The following is a 23,093-nucleotide window of genomic DNA, read 5'->3' as shown; positions in this document are numbered from 1 at the left end:
TTTTTTTTTTTTTTTTTTTTTTTTTTTTTTTTTTTTTTTTTTTTTTTAAGAGAGGGAGACAGGGTCTCACTCTGTCACTCAGGCTGGAGTGCAGTGGTGCAGTCTTGGCTCACTGGAACCCCTGCCTCCTGGGCTCAAGCAATACTTATTTTTTAATGAATTATGTTTGCTTTCTTTGATTATTTAGCTATTGGATTCTTAGTATTTTTCTCAATTTTTTTTTTTGAGACGAGGTTTTGTTATTGTTGCCCAGGCTAGAGTGCCCACCACCATGCCCAGCTAATTTTTTTGTATTTTTAGTAGAGATGGGGTTTCACTATGTTGGCCAGGCTGGTCTCGAACTCCTGACCTCAGGCGATCCACCAGCCTCAGCTTCCCAAAGTGCTGGGATTACAGGAATGAGCCATCGCGCCCCGCTTTTCTCAGTATTTTTAGTAATTTATCATGTATGCTTTAACATTTTTTCCATATGTTCAAACAGTTCTAAATTTTCAAGTCAAATTTGCTTATTTTTCTTGACGTATATTGCTTAGAAAGTTATTCCCACTTCCAGAAGTGTCTTTCTTTTCTTTTAAACATATGTGGTCTTCTTATAGTTGGTATTGAATGTGATATGTGGAACCAATTGGGTTTTCTCCTGGTTTTGTGACTAGAGATAGTGTTTACAGTTCTTCTTCCTCTTGGCTCTTTCAGCATGAAAGCCCCTGTGGGGTGGTGACTGGAATTATCCCCAGAGAATTCTTACCTAGTCATGGTGTGGCTGCTTCATAGTCCTACGTTTCTTCCTGTTTGGCTGTCCCTAACACCATCTCAGAAAAGCATAGAGAAGTAAGGGGCTTCTAGAGAGGTAACGTTACAACTGAGGATTTGGAAGTTGAGACCGCCTCGCTCTTTACCATACATTAACCATTGTGCAACGTATTCATTGTCACCTTGTGCTATGTATTCAACTGTTCTGGGCGTTGTTTTCTCATTTACAAAATGAGAATTATAGTATACAATAGTATATATTATAAAGTGTAGCGTGATCAATGAACAGAGGGCAATGCCTGGCACATTGTAAATGCTGTGTGTGCCCTCCCACTTGGGAAGTATACATAGTCATTGCATGTAGTGCTTGAGGGATTGTGAATAATCAACAACATATCCTAAATCATCAATTCAACAGATGTTTATTGAGGATCTATTATGTGTCAATCCCTATTCTAGGTCTGAGAGGATATATCGGTAAGCTGTTCTAACAGTTTACATTCTAGACGAGATAATTTGACAATAAACATGTCATCAATGTTTGGTTAATAACTTGGTTAATAATTTCAAATAATGGCAGATTCTACAGGTTGAGTTGTGTCCCCCAAAAGATGTTGAAGTTGGGAAGTCAGATCAGAGTGGACTGGGGTAAATGGGGCATGAGTGCCTGTGAATGTGACCTTTTTTGGAAATAGGATTGTTGCAGATGAGATCTTTAATGCTAGCCCTAGACCAATATGACTGTGTCCTTATAAATAGGGGCAATCTGGACACAGAGAAAGACATGTACTGCGTCTGACAGAAGATGATGTAAAGAGACACAGGGTCATCTCTAAGCCAAGGAAGACCTGAGGCTATCAGAAGCCAGGAGAGAGGTCTAGAACAGATTCTTCTCTGACTCCTTTAGAAGGAACATCATTCCGCTGACACCTTAATGTTGAACTGCTAGCATCCAGAACTCTGAGACAATATATTTCTCTGGTTCTAACCACACACTTTGTGGTACTTTGGTACAGCAGCCCTAGAAAACTAATACAGTAGGTAACAGGATGATGTGATAGAGAATAAGTTGGGGCAGGGTAGGAGGAGCTACTTCCACTGGGGGATTCAGGAAGGCCTGTGTTGTCTGGAAACCATTGAGGGTGATAAGTAGGGAAGAGACATGACTGGTTCACTTAAAAAAAAAACAAAAAACTATTTACCGTGAGATAGAATATGGATAGAATATATAGGGGAAAGGACAGAAATCATAAGTGTATTTCCAATGAATTTTTTTTTTTGGTAGAGTCTTGCTTTGTTGTCCAGGCTGGAGGGCAGTGGCACAATCTTGGCTCACTGCAACCTCCACCTCCCAGGTTCAAGCAATTCTCCTGCCTCACCATCCTGAGGAGCTGGGACTACAGGCACATGCTACCACACCTGGCTAATTTTTTGTATTTTTGGTAGAAGGGTTTCATCGTGTTAGCCAGGAGGGTCTCCATCTCCTGATCTCATGATCCACCCACCTCAGCCTCCCAAAGTGTTGGGATTATAGGCATGAACCACCACACCCGGCCTCGATGAACTTTTACAAAATAAACACATCAGTGTAAACAGTACCCAACTCCCTCTCCCATGCCTCCTTCTAGTTGACAACCACCCTAAGGGCAAACGATATCCTCAATTCTAACACCCTAGATTCAGTTTTAACTGTTTTTTGAATTCCATGTAAATGGAATCATACATGACGTACTCTTGTTTCTGTTTTCTTTCACTCATCATGATATTCACCCATCTCGTGTAGTTTTAGTTCATACATTCTAAATGTGTTGTAGTACTCCATTGTGTGACTATATTAAAATATCGTTATCTCTCTTGCTGTTAAGAGGTATCTGGGTAGTTTCCAGTTGGGGCTATTGTGAATAGTGTTGCTATGAACATTCTTGTTCATGTCTTTTGGTGAATATATTTATGCATTTCTCTTAGGTAGGTCTCTACAGTGAGGTTTCTGGAATATCTATCTATCTATCTAGAAATAGAATATGGGCAAGATTTAGCTCCGTAGATAGGGACAGAAACACAGGTCTGACAAGTTACATCGATACATATGTATGAATATAGATCAATAGATATAGATATATATTCAGCTTGAGTAGATACTACCATACCTGTGGTTGACATATTAAAAGATTATTTCAAGCTGACCTGATGTGCACCTGTAATCCTAGCTCCTGAGCAGGCTGAGGCAGGTGGATCACTTGAGCCCAGGAGTTTGAGACTACCTTGGGCAACAGTCAATGAATGAATGATAGATTTTGGGTGCTGAATGAAGAACAGAATGTGATAGTTGGTGGGGGGTGGCACGAGTGGAAAGATCAGACAGGAGCCCATTGTAATAGTCTCAGCAAAGGATGACAGTGGTGTGCCTTTGGCCAGGGTAACAAGTGAAGAGATGGGGGAAAGCACTCTCACACAGGGAAAGCTGACAGGACCTGCTGATGGGTTGAATGTGGAGACATGAGGGAAAGAGAGGAATCAAGGTTGACTGTTAGGTTTTTGGTCTGAACAACCAGGTGGACAGTTATGTCAGTTACTGAGATGGAAAAGAATAGGAAAATCGCAGGTGTGTGGGAGAATCAAGAATTCTGGTTTGGCCATGTTAAGTTTGATATGCTCATTAGGTTTCTAAGCAGAAATATCAAATAGATGGTTGGAACTCAGTGAAGATGTCAGGATGGGAGATATTAATTTGGGGCTCTCAAATCAGCATACAGATGACATTTAAAGCTATGAACAAGCATAGATCCTCTTAGAGAGAAAGTGTAAGCAGGGAATAAAGGACATAAGTCTCCTGGAGCATGCCACCATTAAGAAGTGGAGTTAGAGGGCTGGATGCGGTGGCTTACGCCTATAATCCCTGCACTTTGGGAAGCTGAGATGGGTGGATCACGAGGTCAGGTGTTTGAGAACAGCCTGACCAACATTGTGAAACCCCGTCTCTACTAAAAATATAAAAATTAGCTGGGCGCAGCAGCACACGCCTGTAATCCCAGCTCCTTGGGCACATGAGGCAGGAGAATTGCTTAAACCTGGGAAGAGGTGGAGACTGCAGTGGGCCGAGACTGCGCTGCTGTACTCCAGCTTGGGTAACAGAGCAAGACTCTGACTCAAAAAAAAAAAAAAAAAAGAAGTGGAGCAGAGGAGAAAGACCCAGCAAAGGAAATGGGGAAATATCTGTTGAGGTTTTACAAAGATCAGAACAGGTTGCTGTGTGTATTTTAAGAAGGGGAGTGGCTAATGTGTTGAGTACTACTGAGAGGTTCAAGTAAGATGAGAGGTGATCACTGATGCTGTCAGCATGGAAGTCACTGATAACCTAACAAAAACTGTATCAGTGAAAAAGTAGGGTTGGGAAGTCTGATTAGAGTGGAATGGAGTAAATGGGGCATGAGGTCTTGCCAGGAAGGAATGCACAGAAAGGGAGTGATAGCTACAGAGGAACGTGGGTTTAGGGGAGGGTTTTTCTCAAGACAGGGGATACGGGTCATGTCTGGAAATGACCCAGCAGAGGATAAATGTGATGTAGGAAAAAGAGGGGCTAATCATGGGCACAGACATTAAGAAAGTGAAAGGAGATGGAATCCAAAGCACAAAAGGAAGAGGTGGGAAGAGGCATGCTTCCTTCAATGAAAGAGGAGGAAAAGCAGAAAGTATTTTGCAGATTGGCAGATTTGGTGGTGAGATGATGAGGAAGCTCTCATTTGCTTCTACTTCTCAATAAAGAATGAGCTCAGACCATAAATTGGAGGTGGGAGAGAAGGAATACTGGAGGTTGAGGGAGATGAGACAGTATGACAGTCATTGGGAGGGTGGGAGAGCAAACGAGTCAGGAGCCACGTAGTATGAGCTCAGGCAGTGTTGTGCACTCATTTGAGAATTTTGGATATGAATTTAAAATTAGACCAGTCATCAGTAATCACATGTGACTTGTAAGCGCCAAGAAATAAATAGTTATTGTTAAATGGAGTGGTACTCTCCAGTTGTTCACTGAATAAACAAATGAATGAATACAGTATTATATAAAACATTTGGATGGAGAGAGGGAAGGGAAATAAAGAATGTGTATCTGTCTTATAACCTACTTGAAGGAGACAAAACATAATTATTTGAGAACAAAGCATATTTTAACAGGCACAAACATTAAGTTTTCCAGTTGAAGTTATAAATTCTGAAAGAAATACAGAATAGTGGCATATTTAAAATAGGATGTAGTTAACATGGGAAATAATTCCCAAAGTTAAGTTTCAAATCAGATCTCAAAAGTTCCCAGGGAAACGTGTTAACAAAAAACAGAGGTAAAAGGGGGAAAACTGTTAGATGTTTATGAGCAAGATGGATAGTAAAGGCTATATTATATGTAGCCTTGTATAAGTTGAAAAGGACTTTGAGCTTGAAAGCAGGAATGAAGATAATTACTCTAATTTTTTTTTTTTGAGATGGAGTTTTGCTCTTGTTGCCCACGCTGGAGTGCAGTGGCGCAATTTCAGCTCACTGCAACCTCCACCTCCTGGGTTCAAGTGATTCTCCTGCCTCAGGCCTCTCACGCACCTGGGATTACAGGAACCCGCCCCCATGCCCAGCTAATTTTTTGTATTTTTAGTAGAGACGGGGTTTCATCATGTTGGCCAGGTTGGTCTCGAACTCCTGACTTCAGGTGATCCACCAGCCTCAGCCTCCCATCAGCCTCCTAAAGTCCAGGGATAACAGGCATGAGCCACCGTGCCTGGCCATAATTACTGTTATTTAAGGAGTAACCTCTTTATGCTAAGCACTAACAGATCACTTACTCATCTGACAGTGGCTATTTATTTTGTATCTAAGCACTGTGCTAATTGTTTTACATATATTATTCCTAATATTCACACCACTACAAAATTACATACTATTATTTATTACTAATTATTAAAATTCCATTTTACAGATTAGGGAATTGTGACTCAGCATTTCAATAATTTGCTCAAGATTCCAGTTAGTGAGGAGTTGAGGTGGGATTTGAAGCCCAGGTCTCTGATTCCAAAGGCCATAGTCAATGTTCTGTGCTTCATCCCATTTAATTGTGTATTTACCTCATGTCAAGACAGGGGATAGCACAGTAGAGTGGGCAGACTAGGATAAATGTTCAACAGCAAGAGCGACCCCAAAATATAAATCTGATGAGCTTCTTTTGCACTTAATCTAGATTGTTTGCTAACAACCCTTCTCACCCCCAGCGCACTGGTGTTTCTCTTCAAGACAATAAGACAATCTCTTTCCTTCCCTAGGGCATTTACCTGAGCTGCACTTAAACCTCTCAAGTTTCTTCTCACTCTTCCCATGCTAACCTCTTTATATCCTTTAGATTACAGCTTGTCACTTGTTCAAAGAGGCCTTCCTTGGCCATTCTATCTAAAATAGATCTCTGGTATTTTTCGTGTCTGCCACTTGTTTCCTAACATTTATCAAATTTTGCAGTTACCTCGTCAGTTTACTTTCTGGTGTTTTTCCAATATTATGCCCCATGGAACCAGCCACGTTGAGTCTTGTTTGCCTTTGATTTCTCAGAGCTGTGCTGTTCAATACAGAGGCCACCAACCACATGTAGCTAGTGACCACTGACAGGAAATGTGGTGTTGCCTTATTGTGATGTGCAGTTACGTATAAAATATGCACTGGCTTTTGAAGACTTGGTATGAGAAAAGAATGCATAAGATCTGGATTTTTAAAATGTTGATTACTTGTTGAAATACTTGGATAAATTGGGTTAAATACATAACTAAAATGTTCAGTTGTTTCTTTTACTTTTTAATCGTAGCTGCTAGAAGATTCCAGCCTACATATGTGACTCACATATTTCTAGGTTCTGAGACAGTGCCCTGGCCCATTTTATTGAACTAAATATCCAATGTCGAGAGGTCGAATAAATGGGTGAATGAAGAGGTATAGTCTCAAGTTTCCATTAGAAAAATAGATACAGCATTGCCATGGAAGTTAGGAGATATGGGTTCTGGCTCAGGATGCACTGGAAACGCCTTGGACAAGCCCTACCCTACTCTGGCCGTCAATGTGCCCATTAGATAGTATCTTTGAGGTCTGGAAGCTTACGAGAATCAGTGCAAGAGATATGTACCAGGAAAGCTGGATACAACGGCACTTGTTTTTTCCGCTCTAGCCTAAACACTTGAGGCTCGGCGGAGGCGGCGGGAATCAGGGACTACACCCCGAGAACCCAGTACCCGGGTCCCCGACTTCCCCGAGCCTACGTCACTGGGGCGCGACGGCGTTGTCCTCGGGACTGCAGCGGCTGAGAAATGCCATTCGGTGAAAGCGAGTTCCGGGCCAACAGAGGGTCACACCGTTTCCGAGTCTCTCGGAGGCTCAATTCTCAGTGCACCATTGCCCACCGCTCACCCTTTCACTTCACCCCTATCCGACTCTTGCCCCGGACCCTGTGAACCCAGCCCGGAGCGTCCAAAGCCGACTCTCATCGCGGCTGCGCAGGGCACGTGCACAACCTCGCAGAAGTCTCGGCGATTGGATGTGACGCGATTTCCGGCGTGAGCGGCGAAAGCCGGGAGGGCGAGCGAGAGTGCGACCAGGCAGCAGGCTGCCGGCGGGCGGGCGGACGGCACGGAGGGAGGGAACGAGCGAGCAGTGAGTGAGCCAGCGAGGGCGGCCGGGTCCCGAGGTCAGCCGAGATTCCGCAGGTACCTCTTGCCCCCTCCCCGGAGTCCACAGCGCCTCCGGTGTCCAGCGGATCGGACACGGCCCGGCCCGGCCATGGCCTCGTTGCTGAAGGTGGATCAGGAAGTGAAGCTCAAGGTAGCGGCACCGGTCCGGCCCTTTTGCCCCTAGCTTTGATCCCCCAGCAGTCTGAACGGCTTCCTACTCCCCATGGCGTCTTTGTCTCCCTGGGGATACCAGCTCTGAGCTTCCGCTCGGCTCAGCCCAGCCCCCAGCTCCCGGGGTCGGCTTCGCGGGAGAAGAAAATATAGGATGGCTTTCTGTACCGCGTCTGATGATGAAGAGTGCGGGGGACACCTCCGCGGACACGTGTTGGACTCAGGGCTTTAGGCCGGTGACAGCTGGAAATCGCCCAGCCCAGCAATGTACCTGGGCACTGCCCCTGCCCTTGGTGGCTGCTCTGCCTCGTATCATAGGCCAGGTCTGGGTGGGGGTTGGCACGTTTGTGAGCTCACATCTCCCCTAACTACCTGTCTTTTGTCTGCTTATGAAATTCAGACAGCTTCAGACACAGGGAGGGAGAGGAGAGGAGACAAGCAGGTGCTGCCCTCAAGCCCTGCGTCCTTCTCCTGAGATGGAAAAATGGGTCCTCAAAAAAATAAAGTATTTGCAGTCTGGGGGCCTCTCAGCTTCCTATTACAGTTACAAGGTGAGGGAAAGACAGTTGGATTTGGGATTCTCTATCCTGCCCTTACCTCTGTCACCAGGTACTCAGTTGCTCTCTTTGTTAATTTTAGGTTGATTCTTTCAGGGAGCGGATCACAAGTGAGGTGAGTGAAATAAATAGAAAAATGGGTGTTGGTTAATTGAGAGTTCCCCAAAGAGGAGATACCTATATAGAGAGAGACCTTCCCACAGATACTAATCCAGCTGTATTTTCCCACCTCTTTAGGCAGAAGACTTGGTGGCAAATTTTTTCCCAAAGAAGTTATTAGAACTTGATAGTTTTCTGAAGGTGAGAGACCCTTTTCTTTCCTCAAATTCCCCAATTTTTTTGGCCCTGGTTTTACTGTCAAGTGGGACAAATTGTGTGTTGATTCTTCTTTTTATTTTTTTAAACTGTAAAAGCACTTTCATTTCTTGCCCTTCAAATCAAATACTTCTTTGTTCAACTTGAAAAGATTAATGTTTTGGGGTGGGTGTCTTTCAGGAACCAATCTTAAACATCCATGACCTAACTCAGATCCACTCTGACATGAATCTCCCAGTCCCTGACCCCATTCTTCTCACCAATAGCCATGATGGACTGGATGGTGTAAGTGTCCTATGTTTGTAAGTGTCCTGTGTTTGTCTTTGTGTTCTTGAGCAGTAGGTCCTCTGTCCTCTCTTTCTTTGTCAGTTTAACATGTACAGAGGGAACAGTGGGATTTGGACCTGGGAACTAGGACTCTGTTATCAGACACCATGACTCTAGTGCACTCTTTTTATTTCTTATTTATTTATTTATTTTTGAGAAAGAGTGTCACTTTTTTTTTTTTTTTTTTTTGGCCCGGGCTGGAGTGTGGCAGCTCAAGCACTGCTTACTGCAGCCTTGACCTCCCGGACTCAAGCTATTTTCTCTCCTCAGCCCCCCAAATAGCTGGGACTACAGGAGTGTGCCACCATGCCCAGCTGATTTTTGTATTTTTTGAAGAGACGGGGTTTCACCATAATGCCCAGGCTGGTCTCAAGTCCTAAGCTCAAGCAATCAACCCAACTCGGCCTCCCAGAGTTGGGACTACAGGCGTGACCCACTGCATGGGGCCTCTAGTATATTCCCTTTAGACCCTGAGTTTCATTTATGACTTGAAGTTAATATGCTAATGCTACTCAGTGTTAGAGTGAGTTTCAAATAAAACTGGCTTCATCAGGTTACCTGGATTTTCCCATGGCTCTGAAGAAGACTTTACTTACCTTTTTTCTATGTCCTGAGTAGTATTATGGGATACAAAGTTGTTCTTGCTGTATAACTGCAATCACAGTCTTTGCTCTGCATTTTTAACACCTAGTTCTTATCGGTCATGTGTCTACATGCTGTTAGAACACTGATGATACTATATTATTGTCTGTAGTACTACCTCAGTAATGGAACTTGTATATCTGGAAGACAGGATCTATCTTCCTTTTTTTTTTTTTTTGAGACAGAGTCTGACTCTTGCCTAGGCTAGAGTGCAGTGGTACGATCTTGACCTACTGCAACCTCTGCCTCCCAGGTTCAAGTGATCTCCCGCCTCAGCCTCCTGCGTAGGTGGGATTACAGGTATACACCAACACGCCTGGCTAATTTTTTTATTTTTAGTGGTGACAGGGTTTCACCATGTTGGCCAGACTGGTCTCGAACTTCTGACCTCAAGTGATCCGCCCACCTTGGCCTCCCAAAGTGCTGCCATTACAGGCATGAACCACCATGGTCCAGCTGGAAGGAACTATTTTAATCTTTGTATTCCCAGCACCTAGCGTTGATCCTGGTCTATGGCAGTTGCTAAATACATGTCTGTTGACTGAATAATGTGCTCCTTTGTAGAACCAGCAGATTTGTACATATTCCCTTAATTATCTTCCCTGCTTTGATTGGTTCTTTTTTCCTATTCTTTATAATACTTAATATATTGTGTTTCTGGAAAGATAGGTCTTCCCAACTAGAGCATAATTTGCTTTGTGGCAAGAACATTTTCTTTCTTTTTTAGAGGGGGAACAGAGACTCGCTCTGTCACCTAGGCTGGAGTGCAGTGGCACAGTCTTGGCTCATTGCAGCCTCAAAGTCTTGGGCTCAAGCCATCCTCCTACCTCAGCCTCTCAGGTAGCTGGGACTGCAGGCACATATGCCATCATGTCCAGCTAGTTTTTGTATTTTTTGTGGAGATGGGGTTTCCCTACATTGCCTAGGCTTGTCTCAAGCAATCCGCATGCCTCGGCCTCCCAAAGTGCTGGGATTACTGGCATGAGCCACGGCGCCCAGCCCAAGAATCTTCTTTTTCTTTCTTTTTTTTTTTTGAGAAGAGTTTTGCTCTTGTCACCCAGGCTGGAGGGCAGTGGTGTGATCTCAGCTCACTGCAACCTCCGCCTCCCAGGTTCAAGCGATTCTCCTGCCTCAGCCTCCCAAGTAGCTGGGATTATAGGCGCCTGCCACCACGCCCAGCTAATTTTTTGTATTTTTAGTAGAGATGGGATTTCGCCATGTTGACCAGGCTGGTCTCGATCTCCTTACTTCAGGTCATCCACCCACCTGGGCCTCCCAAGGAGCTGGAATTACACGTATGAGCCACTGCGCCCAGCCTCCAAGAACCTTTTCTTAAAGCTTTATATGTACTTAGGAAATTGTACAGCAATTAATAACACAAACTATGAGGCTGAGGAAGGGATTAAACTTGTTTGAAGGGTATCTTGTGATGGAGATGTGGGTGTCAAAAGCAGGCTTATCCCTGCCTCTTTGTATCCGTAGCCCACTTATAAGAAGCGAAGGTTGGATGAGTGTGAAGAAGCCTTCCAAGGTAAGAGCCACCCTTACCTCCTCTCCCCTCACCCCACCCCTGACTTGCAGCCCTGAGAAGCAAGATGGATCTGGTGTTCTCCTGACCAGGAAGCAAGATCTAATCTTATTTCCCGGAAGTAGCATTCCCAGCTCCTCCAAACCTGCTAATTATTTAGTGCTCTAAACCTGGTTTTCCAATAAACAGAGAGTTTAAGGCTTTTGTCATATTTTAGATGCTCATCTGTTGTTCTTTTGTTCCATGCATTCTCGTTGATTCTAATAGTGGTGTCATGGTAGGATTGTGACAAATGGAAGGCAGAGGTCATAGCATGTGATAGGTATAGGGAAAATGAGAGAAAAGTAGGGGATGCTGTGTCCTTTCCTCTTCCCTGATCGTTTGACCTTCATATCTCTGCCAGGAACCAAGGTGTTTGTCATGCCCAATGGGATGCTGAAAAGCAACCAGCAGCTGGTGGACATTATTGAGAAAGTGAAACCTGAGATCCGGCTGCTGATTGAAAAATGTAACACGGTGAGGCACAGGCTAGTGACCTATGGGCCAGCCCCAAGTACCCCACTTGAAGTACAAAAAACAGTTGGTGTGGGGGTGTGTGTGTGTGTGTGTGTGTGTGTGTGTGTGTGTGTGTTTTGAGATGGAGTCTTGCTCCGTCACCCAGGTTGGAGTACAGTGTTGCCATCTTGGCTCACTGCAACCTCTGCCTTCTGGGTTCAAGGGATTCTCCCGCCTCAGCCTCCCGAGTAACTGAGATTACAGGCACCTGCCAACACACCCAACTAATTTCTGTATTTTTAGTAGAGACAGGGTTTTACCATGGTGGGCCAAGCTAGTCTCAAACTCTTGACCTCAGGTGATCCACCTGCCTTGGCCTCCCAATTTGTTGGGATTACCAGCGTGAGCCACCATGCCTGGCCAGACTAGGTATTTTGACTTCTCTGTTCCTGACATCTGGCCCCAGCAGTCTGAATTGTGTACTTCATGGCTTCAGCCTTCAGGCAAAGGTCCTCATATATTTTTTGGCATCCAGGTCAAAATGTGGGTACAGCTCCTGATTCCCAGGATAGAAGATGGAAACAACTTTGGGGTGTCCATTCAGGTAATATACCTGCATCATGAACTAGGAAGAGAGGTTTGGGAGAGATACTCTCATCTCTCCTGCCTTATCTTCTCTGGGGCTGCTGTGGATGACATGGCTTTTGATGCACCTGTTGTTTGTTTGTTTGTTTGTTTTAGGAGGAAACAGTTGCAGAACTAAGAACTGTTGAGAGTGAAGCTGCATCTTATCTGGACCAGATTTCTAGGTAGGGCTGCTTGGGCTTGGCCCAGGCACTGGGGGCTGATGAGGTGGTGGGCATCATCAAGGGTCTCCTGCAGCTTCCTCCTCTTCTCTCTCCTTCCAGATATTATATTACAAGAGCCAAATTGGTTTCTAAAATAGCTAAATATCCCCATGTGGTAAGTAAGGGGTTTGTGGCCTGAGGGTAGAGGTGGCAGCATAGTGAAGAGTGACTACTACTGGAAAGGGGCTGTCTGGGAGCAGCTGGGCCTCGGGGACTAGCTTTTGCCTCTACCCTCCTTGCAGGAGGACTATCGCCGCACCGTGACAGAGATCGATGAGAAAGAATATATCAGCCTTAGGCTCATCATATCAGAGCTGAGGAATCAATATGTGAGTAACCTCAATCCTTGTCCATAGTTGCTGTGGTTTCTCTTAGTTGAGAATATTGAAATTCTCTGAAGGGCAAAGATGAGGGTCTGAGGTAAAATGAGTAGACCAAATTCTGTTCATCAACTCCATGTTGAGAACCATGAAGTCATCTAGCAGGGTATCTCGCTTCCTTCTACCTGAGTGGAGGGTTGTGCAATATAGTATGGTTAAGATGTGGGTGTCAGAGTCAGACAGACTTAGGTTTGCAACCAGGTCTACCTGTATTGTGTGACCTGGAGCAAATTGTGCAAGCTCAAACTTCAATTTCTTCTTTAAAATGGGACTGAAGAGGCCAGGCACGGTGGCTCACACCTGTAATCTCAGCACTTTGGGAGGCCGATGTGGGCGGATCACAAGGTTAGGAGTTCAAGACCAGCCTGGCCAACATGGTGAAACCCTGTCTCTACTAAAAATACAGAAAAATTAGCCAGGCGTGGTGGCAGACGCCTGTAATCCTAGCTACTCCAGAGACTGAGGCAGGAGAATCGCTTGAACCCAGGAGGCAGAGGTTGCAGTGAACCAAGATCGCACCACTGCACTCCAGCCTGGGCAACAATACTGTAACTCCGATTTTAAAAAAGGGGTGGGGGCGGGGACTGAAGAGTACCTACTGCACAAAATTGTTTTGTTTTGTTTTGTTTTTTTAAGTAAGTGAGATAACACATTAAAGGACTTGGTGCAATTCTCTCTATGTTTAGGGCACAATACATGTTGTTATTAGACACTGGGGCCTTGGAAATACCCATTTACACCCAGTTGTAGTGTAAGAGAGGTGGTGCTGCCACCCTGAATGCAGGCTCAAGTGAGATTAGAATTACAGTAAGTCCTCACTTAACATTGTCCACAGGTTCTTAGAAACTGAGACTTTAAAAATGATGTATATCAAAACCAAGATTTTTTTTCATTTGCATTGTAACAAAATGACATTGAACAAAGTGACGTTATTTGAAACCATGTTATTTGGGGACTTTCTGTACTTGGTTTGTTTGCCTGCTGTACTTTGATTTGCTTAAAGTCAAAGTTGCTAAGAACTTATTGATGACATTAAGGACTTACTGTATGCAAATGATTGCTTGGGGATTTGTGTGGGGCGGTCTCTCATTTTCTTGGTGAGGTAAGGCTGTACAGATGTGTGATTCCCCTGATTCCTCTTCTCCCAGGTCACTCTACATGACATGATCCTGAAAAATATCGAGAAGATCAAACGGCCCCGGAGCAGCAATGCAGAGACTCTGTACTGAGGCCAGGGCCAGGGCCAGGGGACTTTGTGAGTCTGGCTCAAGACCGACATTGCCTTGGTTTGTTACATGACTATCGTGATGGGGAAACTGGCTGGAAATAGTAATCGCACCTCTCTGTTTTTAGTTAGAGTCTAATGAAGCTCTCATCTAGTTCTGTGATGTGTTTACCTCTTTTTTCAGGCCTCAGGAACTCTTCTATTTCCTTCCCTAATACCCCACACCCAACCTGTCCTAATTTCTGGAGAACTCCAGGTTTGTGTGTGCAGGATGTTGGCACAAAAATACTTGTGTTTCCACTCTCCTCTCCCTCCTGTGTCTTGGGCTTTATGTTTTCTTCCTTTTGATGATTAGTTGGTTAAAAGCTGAGGGAATTGGAGGAAAAGTGCCAGGTGTTTTTGAGGAACTGCGGTGGCGGCAGGGGGGACCAACTCTTCCTCACATGAGGTTACTGTCTTTCCTCTATGGGCATTGGATCCTCCCAAGTTGCCCTGGTGATGACTTAGGGCTTCACATCTGTGTACATCCCACCTTGAATCTTGATCATGACGAGAAACACCTTAGGCCTTCAGTCAATTCCCAAGCTCCTTCAGATGTTTTTATAATGGGGGTTTTCACATGCACGTATGTGTATGCATGTATACACCCATACAGACATGCACACACACCCTCCTACTCCATTACCTAACATACCCTCTCTTTCCATGATCCCTGTCACATACCTTTCAGGAGGTGATGGTTGTCTTAGTTGTCATCTACCCAGACAAACATCTTGGGCCTGTCCTCCCTCCTGATACTGTAGCCTGTTGGTACCCAGGGTGAGTTGGTGGAGAACAGAGATGAGAAGCAGAGGACTAGGAGAAGGCCTGTCCCTCTCTGACTCAGCCCTTTTTGTCATTATTGCAAAAGCTGGTCCTCTTGACTCCTGGTTGCCTTTTCCCACGCAGTTGTCAGCTGTGGTGAAGGTGTCTGCAAGTGTGAGGTCCAGATGCTGCTGCTCATGTTGGGCTTTCCTTTCAGGAAATACTCTCTTATATATATAGTGTTGGGCCTCCATGGAAAGCAGTCATTGATGTGTATGTGTGTGTGTGCACACACACATGCATATACATGTTTGTGTATGTGGAAATGCGCTAGGCAAGTGAAAACTATAGAAGAGTTGCCTCCTGTCTCTTGAATCTTCCAGAGATACCACTTAACTGTTAACAGCTTTTGTGTTAATCCCCATCAGGCCCCAGCTCTTTTATTCCACCACTGCTGGAGAGTTGATATCTGCAGTCAGCCTGCCCGTGACTCTCAGTGTCTGTTTCTGACTTTTATTCTTCCTGTCTCTGTCTTCCAACCCCCAATAATATTTCCACCTGGCTTTTTTTACTCCCAATATTCTGTAGAGAAGGAGTCAGGGTGCTGTCTTCCCACGAATAGTACTCAGTAACAAACCAATTGCATTTTAGTTGGGCAGTGCCCCTGCCCACCCTCCAGATCCCTTCCAGCTGAAACCCTTTCCTCCTCCCACCATGTGTTCCTCAGTTTCCCTTTCTGTTTGTTGGATTGTTCCGCTGCCGCCCCTCCTCACCCTACCACCCTTGGATCGTAATGTAAAATTCTTTTACCATGTCAAGAAATTATTAAAAATACAGGTACTTTGACCTCTTTCTAAAGCTGCAGACCCTGGTGCAGTGCTCCGGTGGCTCAGGACGTACTCATGCTCACATGTGTGCACGTTTGGACACCCACCTCCATGGACACCTAGCCATCCTGTCGTGTGTCCTGATGCCAGTCAAGCCGAATCTTTTCCCCAGTATAGTGGAAAGACTCAGGCTTCTGCCTACCAAGCAAGGGTTGGTCCTTCATTTGTGTTCAGTCTGAATTACTGGAAAGTTAGTTCTTCCCAGACCTAAGCTGCCTTCTCTCCCTACTTTCAGATCCTTGTTCCTTCCTTCCCCGGTGATACCTATGAACTGCCAGTAGAGGCTGCTATAGTTCCATGTGTAGGGAATGAACTGGTTCAAGGCATGTCCTGCCCAGTCATTTTCTTTACCTTATATGAATCCTCCCTGAATAATGTCTTAAGTTTCTTGAGGAGACTCCTAGTTTTGGTTTTCACATTACTTGGAGGGCTGCCTAGGAATCTGTCTCCCTCTGAAATAAAGTTTCCTCAACTTCCACCTTGCAAGTAGCCTTCTGGTTTCCAGTGATCCCCTCGTGGTCTCTGTAAAAAGAGTCTAAGGTCTTGAGCAGTGGAAGGCAGCTGCTATGTTGTGTTTCAGAGATGACTACCAAAAGCCAGCAGTTTGTGAGTGCCTCCCCTGGGCCAGGCTGTTAAGTACCTGATGTGCATGGTGACATTTAATCTTAAGGAATCTGTAGAGTGGTTGTATCCATTTGTTACAGATGAGGACACTGAGACTCAGGACGAGTAGTTCCGCTAAGGTTACACAGCTTAGGGTACTGGGATTGGTGGACAAACCTGATTACTAAGCCCAGGCCCTCAGCCACTCCTCTGGATGGAAAAGGCCTGAGACTACAAATTAAGGGCTTGGCATTAGGCCACAGGCAGAATTCAGTGCTTACTGCTGAACAAGGCAGTGCATCCTGGAGCTTTGGGATGCAGCTCCTGCCAGGAGGTAGGAAAATGTACAGTTTAGTGCTTGCAAGCAGGCTGCAGAACTTAATTGGGCATCTGAGGTTTGTACTCTTCCTGAGACCCATTCCGGGTGGAAACTGGAGGTCAGCATTGTTAACTCTGATTCCCTCTCATCTGGTCTAAATGATGGAAATCAGTAGTTGGTACTGACTGCTACCAGTGGGAGTTCAGGGGCGAGGAAGAGGCTGTGCATGTGGAAGTAGTGCCTTGGGCCAAACCACAGGACAGAAAATTGGAACAGAATTACATAAAACAAGGTCAGAAATTTCCTGTCCAACCCATGGGGTGGAGTTTTCTCCATCTCTCTCCATCCTAGTGAATATAAACCTGGACTTGATGTCAGTAACTGGAAGGAGCAGCTGTTAGAACTCTGATTTCAGCTCTCAGCATCCGCCATGCATCTCAAGATAGTCCTGGCTTTCCTGGCACTGTCGCTCATTACCATCTTTGCCCTGGCCTATGTTTTGCTGACCAGCCCGGGTGGTTCCAGCCAGCCTCCCCGCTGCCCCTCTGTATCCCACAGGGCCCAGCCTTGGCCACACCCTGGCCAGAGCCAGCTGTTTGCAGACCTGAGCCCAGAGGAGCTGACAGCTGTGATGCGCTTTCTGACCCAGCAGCTGGGGCCAGGGCTGGTGGATGCAGCCCAGGCCCGGCCCTCGGACAACTGTGTCTTCTCAGTGGAGCTGCAGCTGCCTCCCAAGGCGGCAGCCCTGGCCCACCTGGACAGGGGGAGTCCCCCACCTGCCCGGGAGGCACTGGCCATCGTCCTCTTTGGTGGACAACCCCAGCCCAACGTGAGTGAGCTGGTGGTGGGGCCGCTGCCTCACCCCTCCTACATGCGGGATGTGACTGTGGAACGTCATGGTGGGCCCCTGCCTTATCACCGTCGCCCGCTGCTGAGAGCTGAGTATATGCAGATGTGGACACATCTGAAAGAGGTGGAGCTACCCAAGGCACCCATCTTCCTGGCTTCCGCCTTCAACTACAATGGCTCTACCTTGGCAGTTCTGCATGCCACCCCTCGGGGCTTGCGCTCGGGGGACCGAGCTACTTGGATAGCCCTCTACCATAACATCTCAGGTGTTGGTATTTTCCTTCACCCTGTGGGGCTGGAGCTACTACTGGACCACGGGGCCCTGGACCCTGCCCACTGGGCTGTCCAGCAGGTCTTCTACCTTGGGCGCTACTATGCAGACTTGGGCCAGTTGGAACAGGAATTTAAGTCTGGCCGGTTGGAAGTGGTTAGAGTCCCTCTACCCCCACCAAATGGGGCGTCATCCCTTAGGCCTCGGAATTCCCCAGGTCCTCCTCCCCCTCTGCAGTTCTCGCCCCAGGGTTCCCAATACAGTGTGCAAGGAAATCTGGTGGTATCCTCCCTCTGGTCATTTACCTTTGGCCATGGGGTGTTCAGCGGCCTGAGGGTTTTTGATGTTCGGTTCCAGGGTGAGCGAGTGGCCTATGAAGTCAGTGTCCAGGAGTGCGTGTCTATCTATGGTGCTGATTCACCCAAGACAATGGTGACTCGCTATCTGGATAGCAGCTATGGACTTGGCCGTAACAGCCGAGGCTTGGTGCGGGGAGTGGACTGCCCCTATCAAGCCACAATGGTGGACATCCATATATTAGTGGGCAAAGGGACAGTCCAGCTTCTCCCGGGGGCTGTGTGTGTATTTGAGGAAGCCCAGGGACTGCCTCTTCGAAGGCACCACAATTACCTTGAAAATCATTTCTATGGTGGTTTGGCCAGCTCAGCCCTTGTGGTCAGGTCTGTGTCGTCTGTGGGCAACTATGACTACATTTGGGACTTTGCGTTCTACCCAAATGGGGCACTTGAAGGGCGGGTCCATGCTACGGGCTATATCAACACCGCTTTCCTGAGAGGGGGAGAGCAGGGCCTCCTGTTTGGGAACCGTGTGGGGGAGCAAGTGCTGGGAGCGGTGCACACACATGCCTTCCACTTCAAGCTGGATCTGGATGTGGCAGGTGAGTGCTGAGTGGATGAGGATGGAGGTTGGGGTGGGGTGGGCAGAGGGAAAGGAAGGGAATCTCCCTGGTCAAGCTGAGATCTTGAGTGGCAAGAGTGAGGTGTTGCAGCACCACAGCTCTAGTGGCAACAGAGCAGGGACTGTGAGCATATTCAGTGCAGTCAGCCTGGTACTGGGCTACTGGGTATCTGGCAAAAGGTGAGAGGTATTCCCCCTCCCAGCCCTTCTGACTTGCTGTGATTGTGAAACTAGTTTAAATGTAATGCTGGGCATGATTGCCTTAGCCTCAAGTGACACTGGGTAGGTGAACTGGCCCTATCAGAGGCCCAGTGGGGCTGGAGTTGGAGCACTTTGCTTCTTCCTATTTCTGAGGGCCAGTGGGGGTGGGGAGAGCAGGGATCTGAGCTGAGGTTGGAAGCAGTCTATCCAGAGTCTTCAGGGTGGGGGTGGACCTGGGGGCTTGGGAAGGGGAGGGTACTATAGCTGGGGTTGTTCCCCAGGATAGGGCCACTCCTCGTTGGGAGGGCCATCTCATTCCTGTCATCTCCTGACTCTGGTGACATGGCAGACAGCTTGGTGCAGGTATGGAAAGGGATTTTTCAAGCACAAAGGGCTCAAAGCACAGACTACTTGCTGTTCCTGACAGACTTTGTCAAGGACAGAAAAACTTGAGAATCACAGACATTTAGATCCACAAAGAAAATCTCACTGGACCCTCTCCATTTTAAGGGAAACTAAGGAAGGTGGGGGGAAATGGGACAGGAAGTGACTGCCCAAGTATAACGCAACATAAACTAAACTTGTATTTCTTGCGCAATGTTTCCTCATCCTCATGGCATGTGTGTGCCTGCGTGTGTCTGTGTGCATGCACTTGCACTATGGTCGCAGTGGGCTGGAGGGCAGGGAGGACTAATAGCATGTTTGAAATGATCATATTAACTAGATTATTCTTTGACATACTTGGATTTTGACTGTCTTCTGATTGGAAGTTTTTCTTCAGCATCTTTGGCATTAAAGAGCCTTGTTTTGGGAAGTAACATTTATTGGATCCCTAGCATGTGCAGCATGGGCGGCTGCTGTGGGCCAGAGAGGCTGTGTCAGGCACCAGTGCACAGGATGGCTTCAGAGGCACCAGCGTCAGCACAGTGTCTCCTGTGCCAAGTGCTTTCATATAGGTCTCATTTAAAGGAACTAACAGTCCAGACCTGCAGAAAGTGTGTGGCCAAGTGCTGAGTTAGGCAATGCAAGTTATGGATGCTGTAGAATTCTAAGGAGCTCCCAGACAAAGGTGTGAATATGCTTGCTTCTGAAAAAGACTGACAGTACTTCCTACCTTGCTGAGATCAAAAGCGAAGCCTCAGAGCAGGGAGGAGTATGTGGGGGACCATGGGAAAGGATTGGGTTTTCTTTTCTTTTTTTGAGGCAGAGTCTCACTGTCACCGAGGCTAGAGTGCAGTGGTGCTATCACAGCTCACTGCAGTCCCAGTCTCCTGGGCTAAAGCAATCCTCCTGCCTCAACCTCCTGAGTAGCTGGGCCAACAGGCACACACCACCACGCCCAGCTTTTTTTTTTTTTTTTTTTTTTGGAGACAGTCTAACTCTGTCACACAGGCTGGAGTGCAGTGGTACAATCTCAGCTCACCACAACCTCCACCTTCCAGGTTCAAGCGATTCTTGTGCCTCGGCCTCCAGAATAGCTGGGATTACAGGCATGCACCACCCCCAGCTAATTTTTTTAGTAGACACGGGGTTTCACCATGTTGACCAGACTGGTCTTGAACTCCTGGTCTCAAGTGATCCACTCACCTCAGCCTCCCAAAGTACTATGAGCTACCATGCCCAGCCTTTTTTATTTTTTTTTAAGGCAGTATTTCATTCTGTTACCCCAGCTGGTCTCCAGCACCTGGGCTCGAAGGATCTGCACCACCCTGCCACCAGCCTCCCGAGTCACAAGCCCCCACACCCGGCTCGGGAGTCAGTTTTTCAGCTAGCTTGTCCAAGACAAATATTATTATCCCTTTCATAGTTAAAAGAATGTCACCAGTCAACTGCATGTGCTTTTCTGTTTATTGGCGACAGCCATGGAACAGCTTTAATTATGCCCAGTGTAGGGATTCAGAAAATGAATCTGCGAAGCAAATTAGTCTAGGGACTGTTGGGTAGTCCATTGCTGATAGAACTTTCTACAGGGATAGAAATGTTCTATATTTGTCCCGTGACTCTAAACAATAGCCACTATCCATGTGTGGCCACTGGGTACTTTTAATGTGGTTAGTGTCAGGGACTGATTTTATTTTATTTTTATTTTATTTTTTTGAGACAGGGTCTTGCTCTGTTGCCCAGGCTGGAGTGCAGTGGTGTGAACTCAGCTCACTGTAGCTACAACCTCCTGGGCTCCAGCGATCCTCCCACCCCAGCTTCCCAAGTGGCTGGGACCACAGGCATGCACCTCCATGCCTGGCTGATTTTTTTGTTGTTTGTAGAGTCAGGATTTTGCCACGTTGCACAGGCTGGTCTCAAACTCCTGGGCTCACATGATCCACCTGCCTCAGCGTCCCGAAGTGCTGGGATTGCAGGTATGAACCACCTCACCTGGCCCTGAATTTTAATTTTCATAGCCACGAATTTTAATTTTCATAGCCACCTATGGCTAGTGGCTACCCTATTGGACAGAGCAAGTGGGAAGAAGATAGGAGTTTTCGCTTGCCCAGACCTCCTGGCTTCCAGCACAGTGTGCTCTGATGCTCTCTGCCTTTTGTCACACCAGTGCAGTGGACATCATGGAAAAGACAGGGATCTGGCCCAGAGACCTTACCTGGTATGGAACTCATCTTCCTTCCCTCACCCTGGCAGGGCTGAAAAACTGGGTGGTAGCTGAAGATGTGGTGTTTAAACCTGTGGCCGCCCCCTGGAACCCAGAGCACCAGCTACAGCGCCCACAGCTGACTCGGCAGGTCCTGGGAAAGGAGGACCTGGCAGCTTTTTCCTTGGGAAGTCCCCTACCCCGCTACCTCTACCTGGCTAGCAACCAGACTAATGCCTGGAATCACCAGCGTGGGTACCGAATCCAGATCCACAGCCCCCTTGGCATACACATGCCCCTGGAGAGTGACATGGAGAGGGCCCTCAGCTGGGGGAGGTGAGGAGGGCCCTGGACTGGGTGGAAGGGAAGGACTGTCCCTCCCCCACCCCAGCCCTTGGAGACTCCAACTCCCTGCCCACGGCTACCATTCATCCCTGTACCTCCCCTCACACCCAAGTTAGATACACAGTGGGAAGAGGTCTCACACAGAATCTGATGTAAGGGACTTCTGGGCCAGTAAAGACACTTGGCATTTTCCAACACCACCTTCTTGACAACGATTCCTGGTCAGATACCAGCTTGTGGTGACCCAGAGAAAGGAGGAGGAGTCACAGAGCAGTAGCATCTATCACCAGAATGACATCTGGACACCCACAGTTGCCTTTGCTGACTTCATCAACAATGAAACCCTCTTAGGAGAGGTTGGTTGCCCTAGGGATGGAGGAAAGGGACACCTGTGGGCATGGCATCTTGGCTATCCAGCCTCTAGCCATAGGTTAGGGGGAGTGGCTAATTTCCAGTTCACAGGTTCAGAGGCCGTGCAGTTTTCTGATGACCAACACAGGTCATCCCTCCTGGGGTGAGATTAGCTCTGGGACACTGGCTCCCTGTCTCCTCACACAGCTGCTTACGTTGGTTGCTCCTCTTGAATAGGCACAAGCCTGGGCTGAGTGGAAGCCAGGCTGAGGCTGGAGGCTGGGATTGTGGCTTAAGGGTGGTTCTTCGGGTCTTGCTTCCATAGTCCTCCAGCTCCTCCCTCTTCCTGCAGGACCTGGTGGCTTGGGTCACAGCCAGCTTCCTGCACATTCCCCATGCGGAGGACATCCCCAACACAGTGACTCTGGGGAACAGAGTTGGCTTCTTGCTCCGACCCTATAACTTCTTTGATGAGGACCCCTCCATCTTCTCCCCTGGCAGCGTCTACTTTGAGAGGGACCAGGACTCTGGGCTCTGCAGCGTCAATCCCGTGGCCTGCCTCCCCGACCTGGCAGCCTGTGTCCCAGACTTGCCCCCTTTCTCCTACCATGGCTTCTAATCCTGAGGGTGGTGGGGGCCGTGGTTAGGCACAGGTACCTTTCTCTGTTTCCACTTTCTGTTCATGTGCTTTTACCACACCTGCTGCCCAGATTCCCACCCTCTCAATGTTCCTCTCACGGTAAACCCCCATCCCTCCCTTTGGTTAATTCGTACTTCCTGTTCATTTCTAAAATGTTAAATTATAAAAATGATTTTTAAATATTCAGGCAAAAATACCACAAATCTTACTAAGAAAGAGCTGGTGTTCACATTATAGGAGACATTTCTTTATGCATGTGCATTCAAAAAGAAAAGCAGATAGAATTTTGGAAAACATGTTATATGTAATTTATAATAAAAAATATGAGAGGAATTTTACTTGAATTTATTGTTTGACATTTTAAGTATCTAGGGTTTTCCAGAGAATACTAAGGACT

General features: G+C 46.9%; 2 protein-coding genes across 4 annotated transcripts; both read left to right on the top strand.

Moving 5' to 3' along the window:
- Positions 1-6,930: 6,930 nt before the first annotated feature.
- Positions 6,931-16,093, top strand: PSME3 (proteasome activator subunit 3). Its single transcript, XM_032279576.1, has 11 exons — positions 6,931-7,587; positions 8,247-8,279; positions 8,402-8,464; positions 8,660-8,764; positions 10,931-10,979; positions 11,380-11,492; positions 12,007-12,075; positions 12,213-12,280; positions 12,380-12,434; positions 12,562-12,648; positions 13,848-16,093. The coding sequence occupies exons 1-11, from the start codon at positions 7,546-7,548 to the stop codon at positions 13,926-13,928; spliced, it is 765 nt and encodes a 254-aa protein (XP_032135467.1). The 5' UTR covers positions 6,931-7,545; the 3' UTR covers positions 13,929-16,093.
- A 145-nt stretch (positions 16,094-16,238) lies between these two features.
- AOC2 (amine oxidase copper containing 2) lies at positions 16,239-23,029 on the top strand. Of its 3 annotated transcripts, none has more exons than XM_032279565.1 (4): positions 16,239-18,555; positions 21,411-21,696; positions 21,932-22,061; positions 22,409-23,029. In XM_032279565.1, the coding sequence occupies exons 1-4, from the start codon at positions 16,968-16,970 to the stop codon at positions 22,673-22,675; spliced, it is 2,271 nt and encodes a 756-aa protein (XP_032135456.1). In that variant the 5' UTR covers positions 16,239-16,967; the 3' UTR covers positions 22,676-23,029. The 3 variants fall into 3 exon arrangements, with proteins under 3 accessions (XP_032135456.1, XP_032135455.1, XP_032135457.1); XM_032279564.1 differs by having other exon boundaries at positions 22,382-23,029; XM_032279566.1 differs by lacking the exon at positions 21,932-22,061.
- Positions 23,030-23,093: the final 64 nt, after the last annotated feature.

This window comes from Sapajus apella, unplaced genomic scaffold (assembly GCF_009761245.1).
Source record: "Sapajus apella isolate SASKATOON/1434 unplaced genomic scaffold, GSC_monkey_1.0 scaffold12, whole genome shotgun sequence".
Classification (NCBI taxonomy): domain Eukaryota; kingdom Metazoa; phylum Chordata; class Mammalia; order Primates; family Cebidae; genus Sapajus; species Sapajus apella.
Note: the sequence above shows the minus strand (reverse complement) of the source record. Positions and strands in the feature narration are given on the sequence as shown.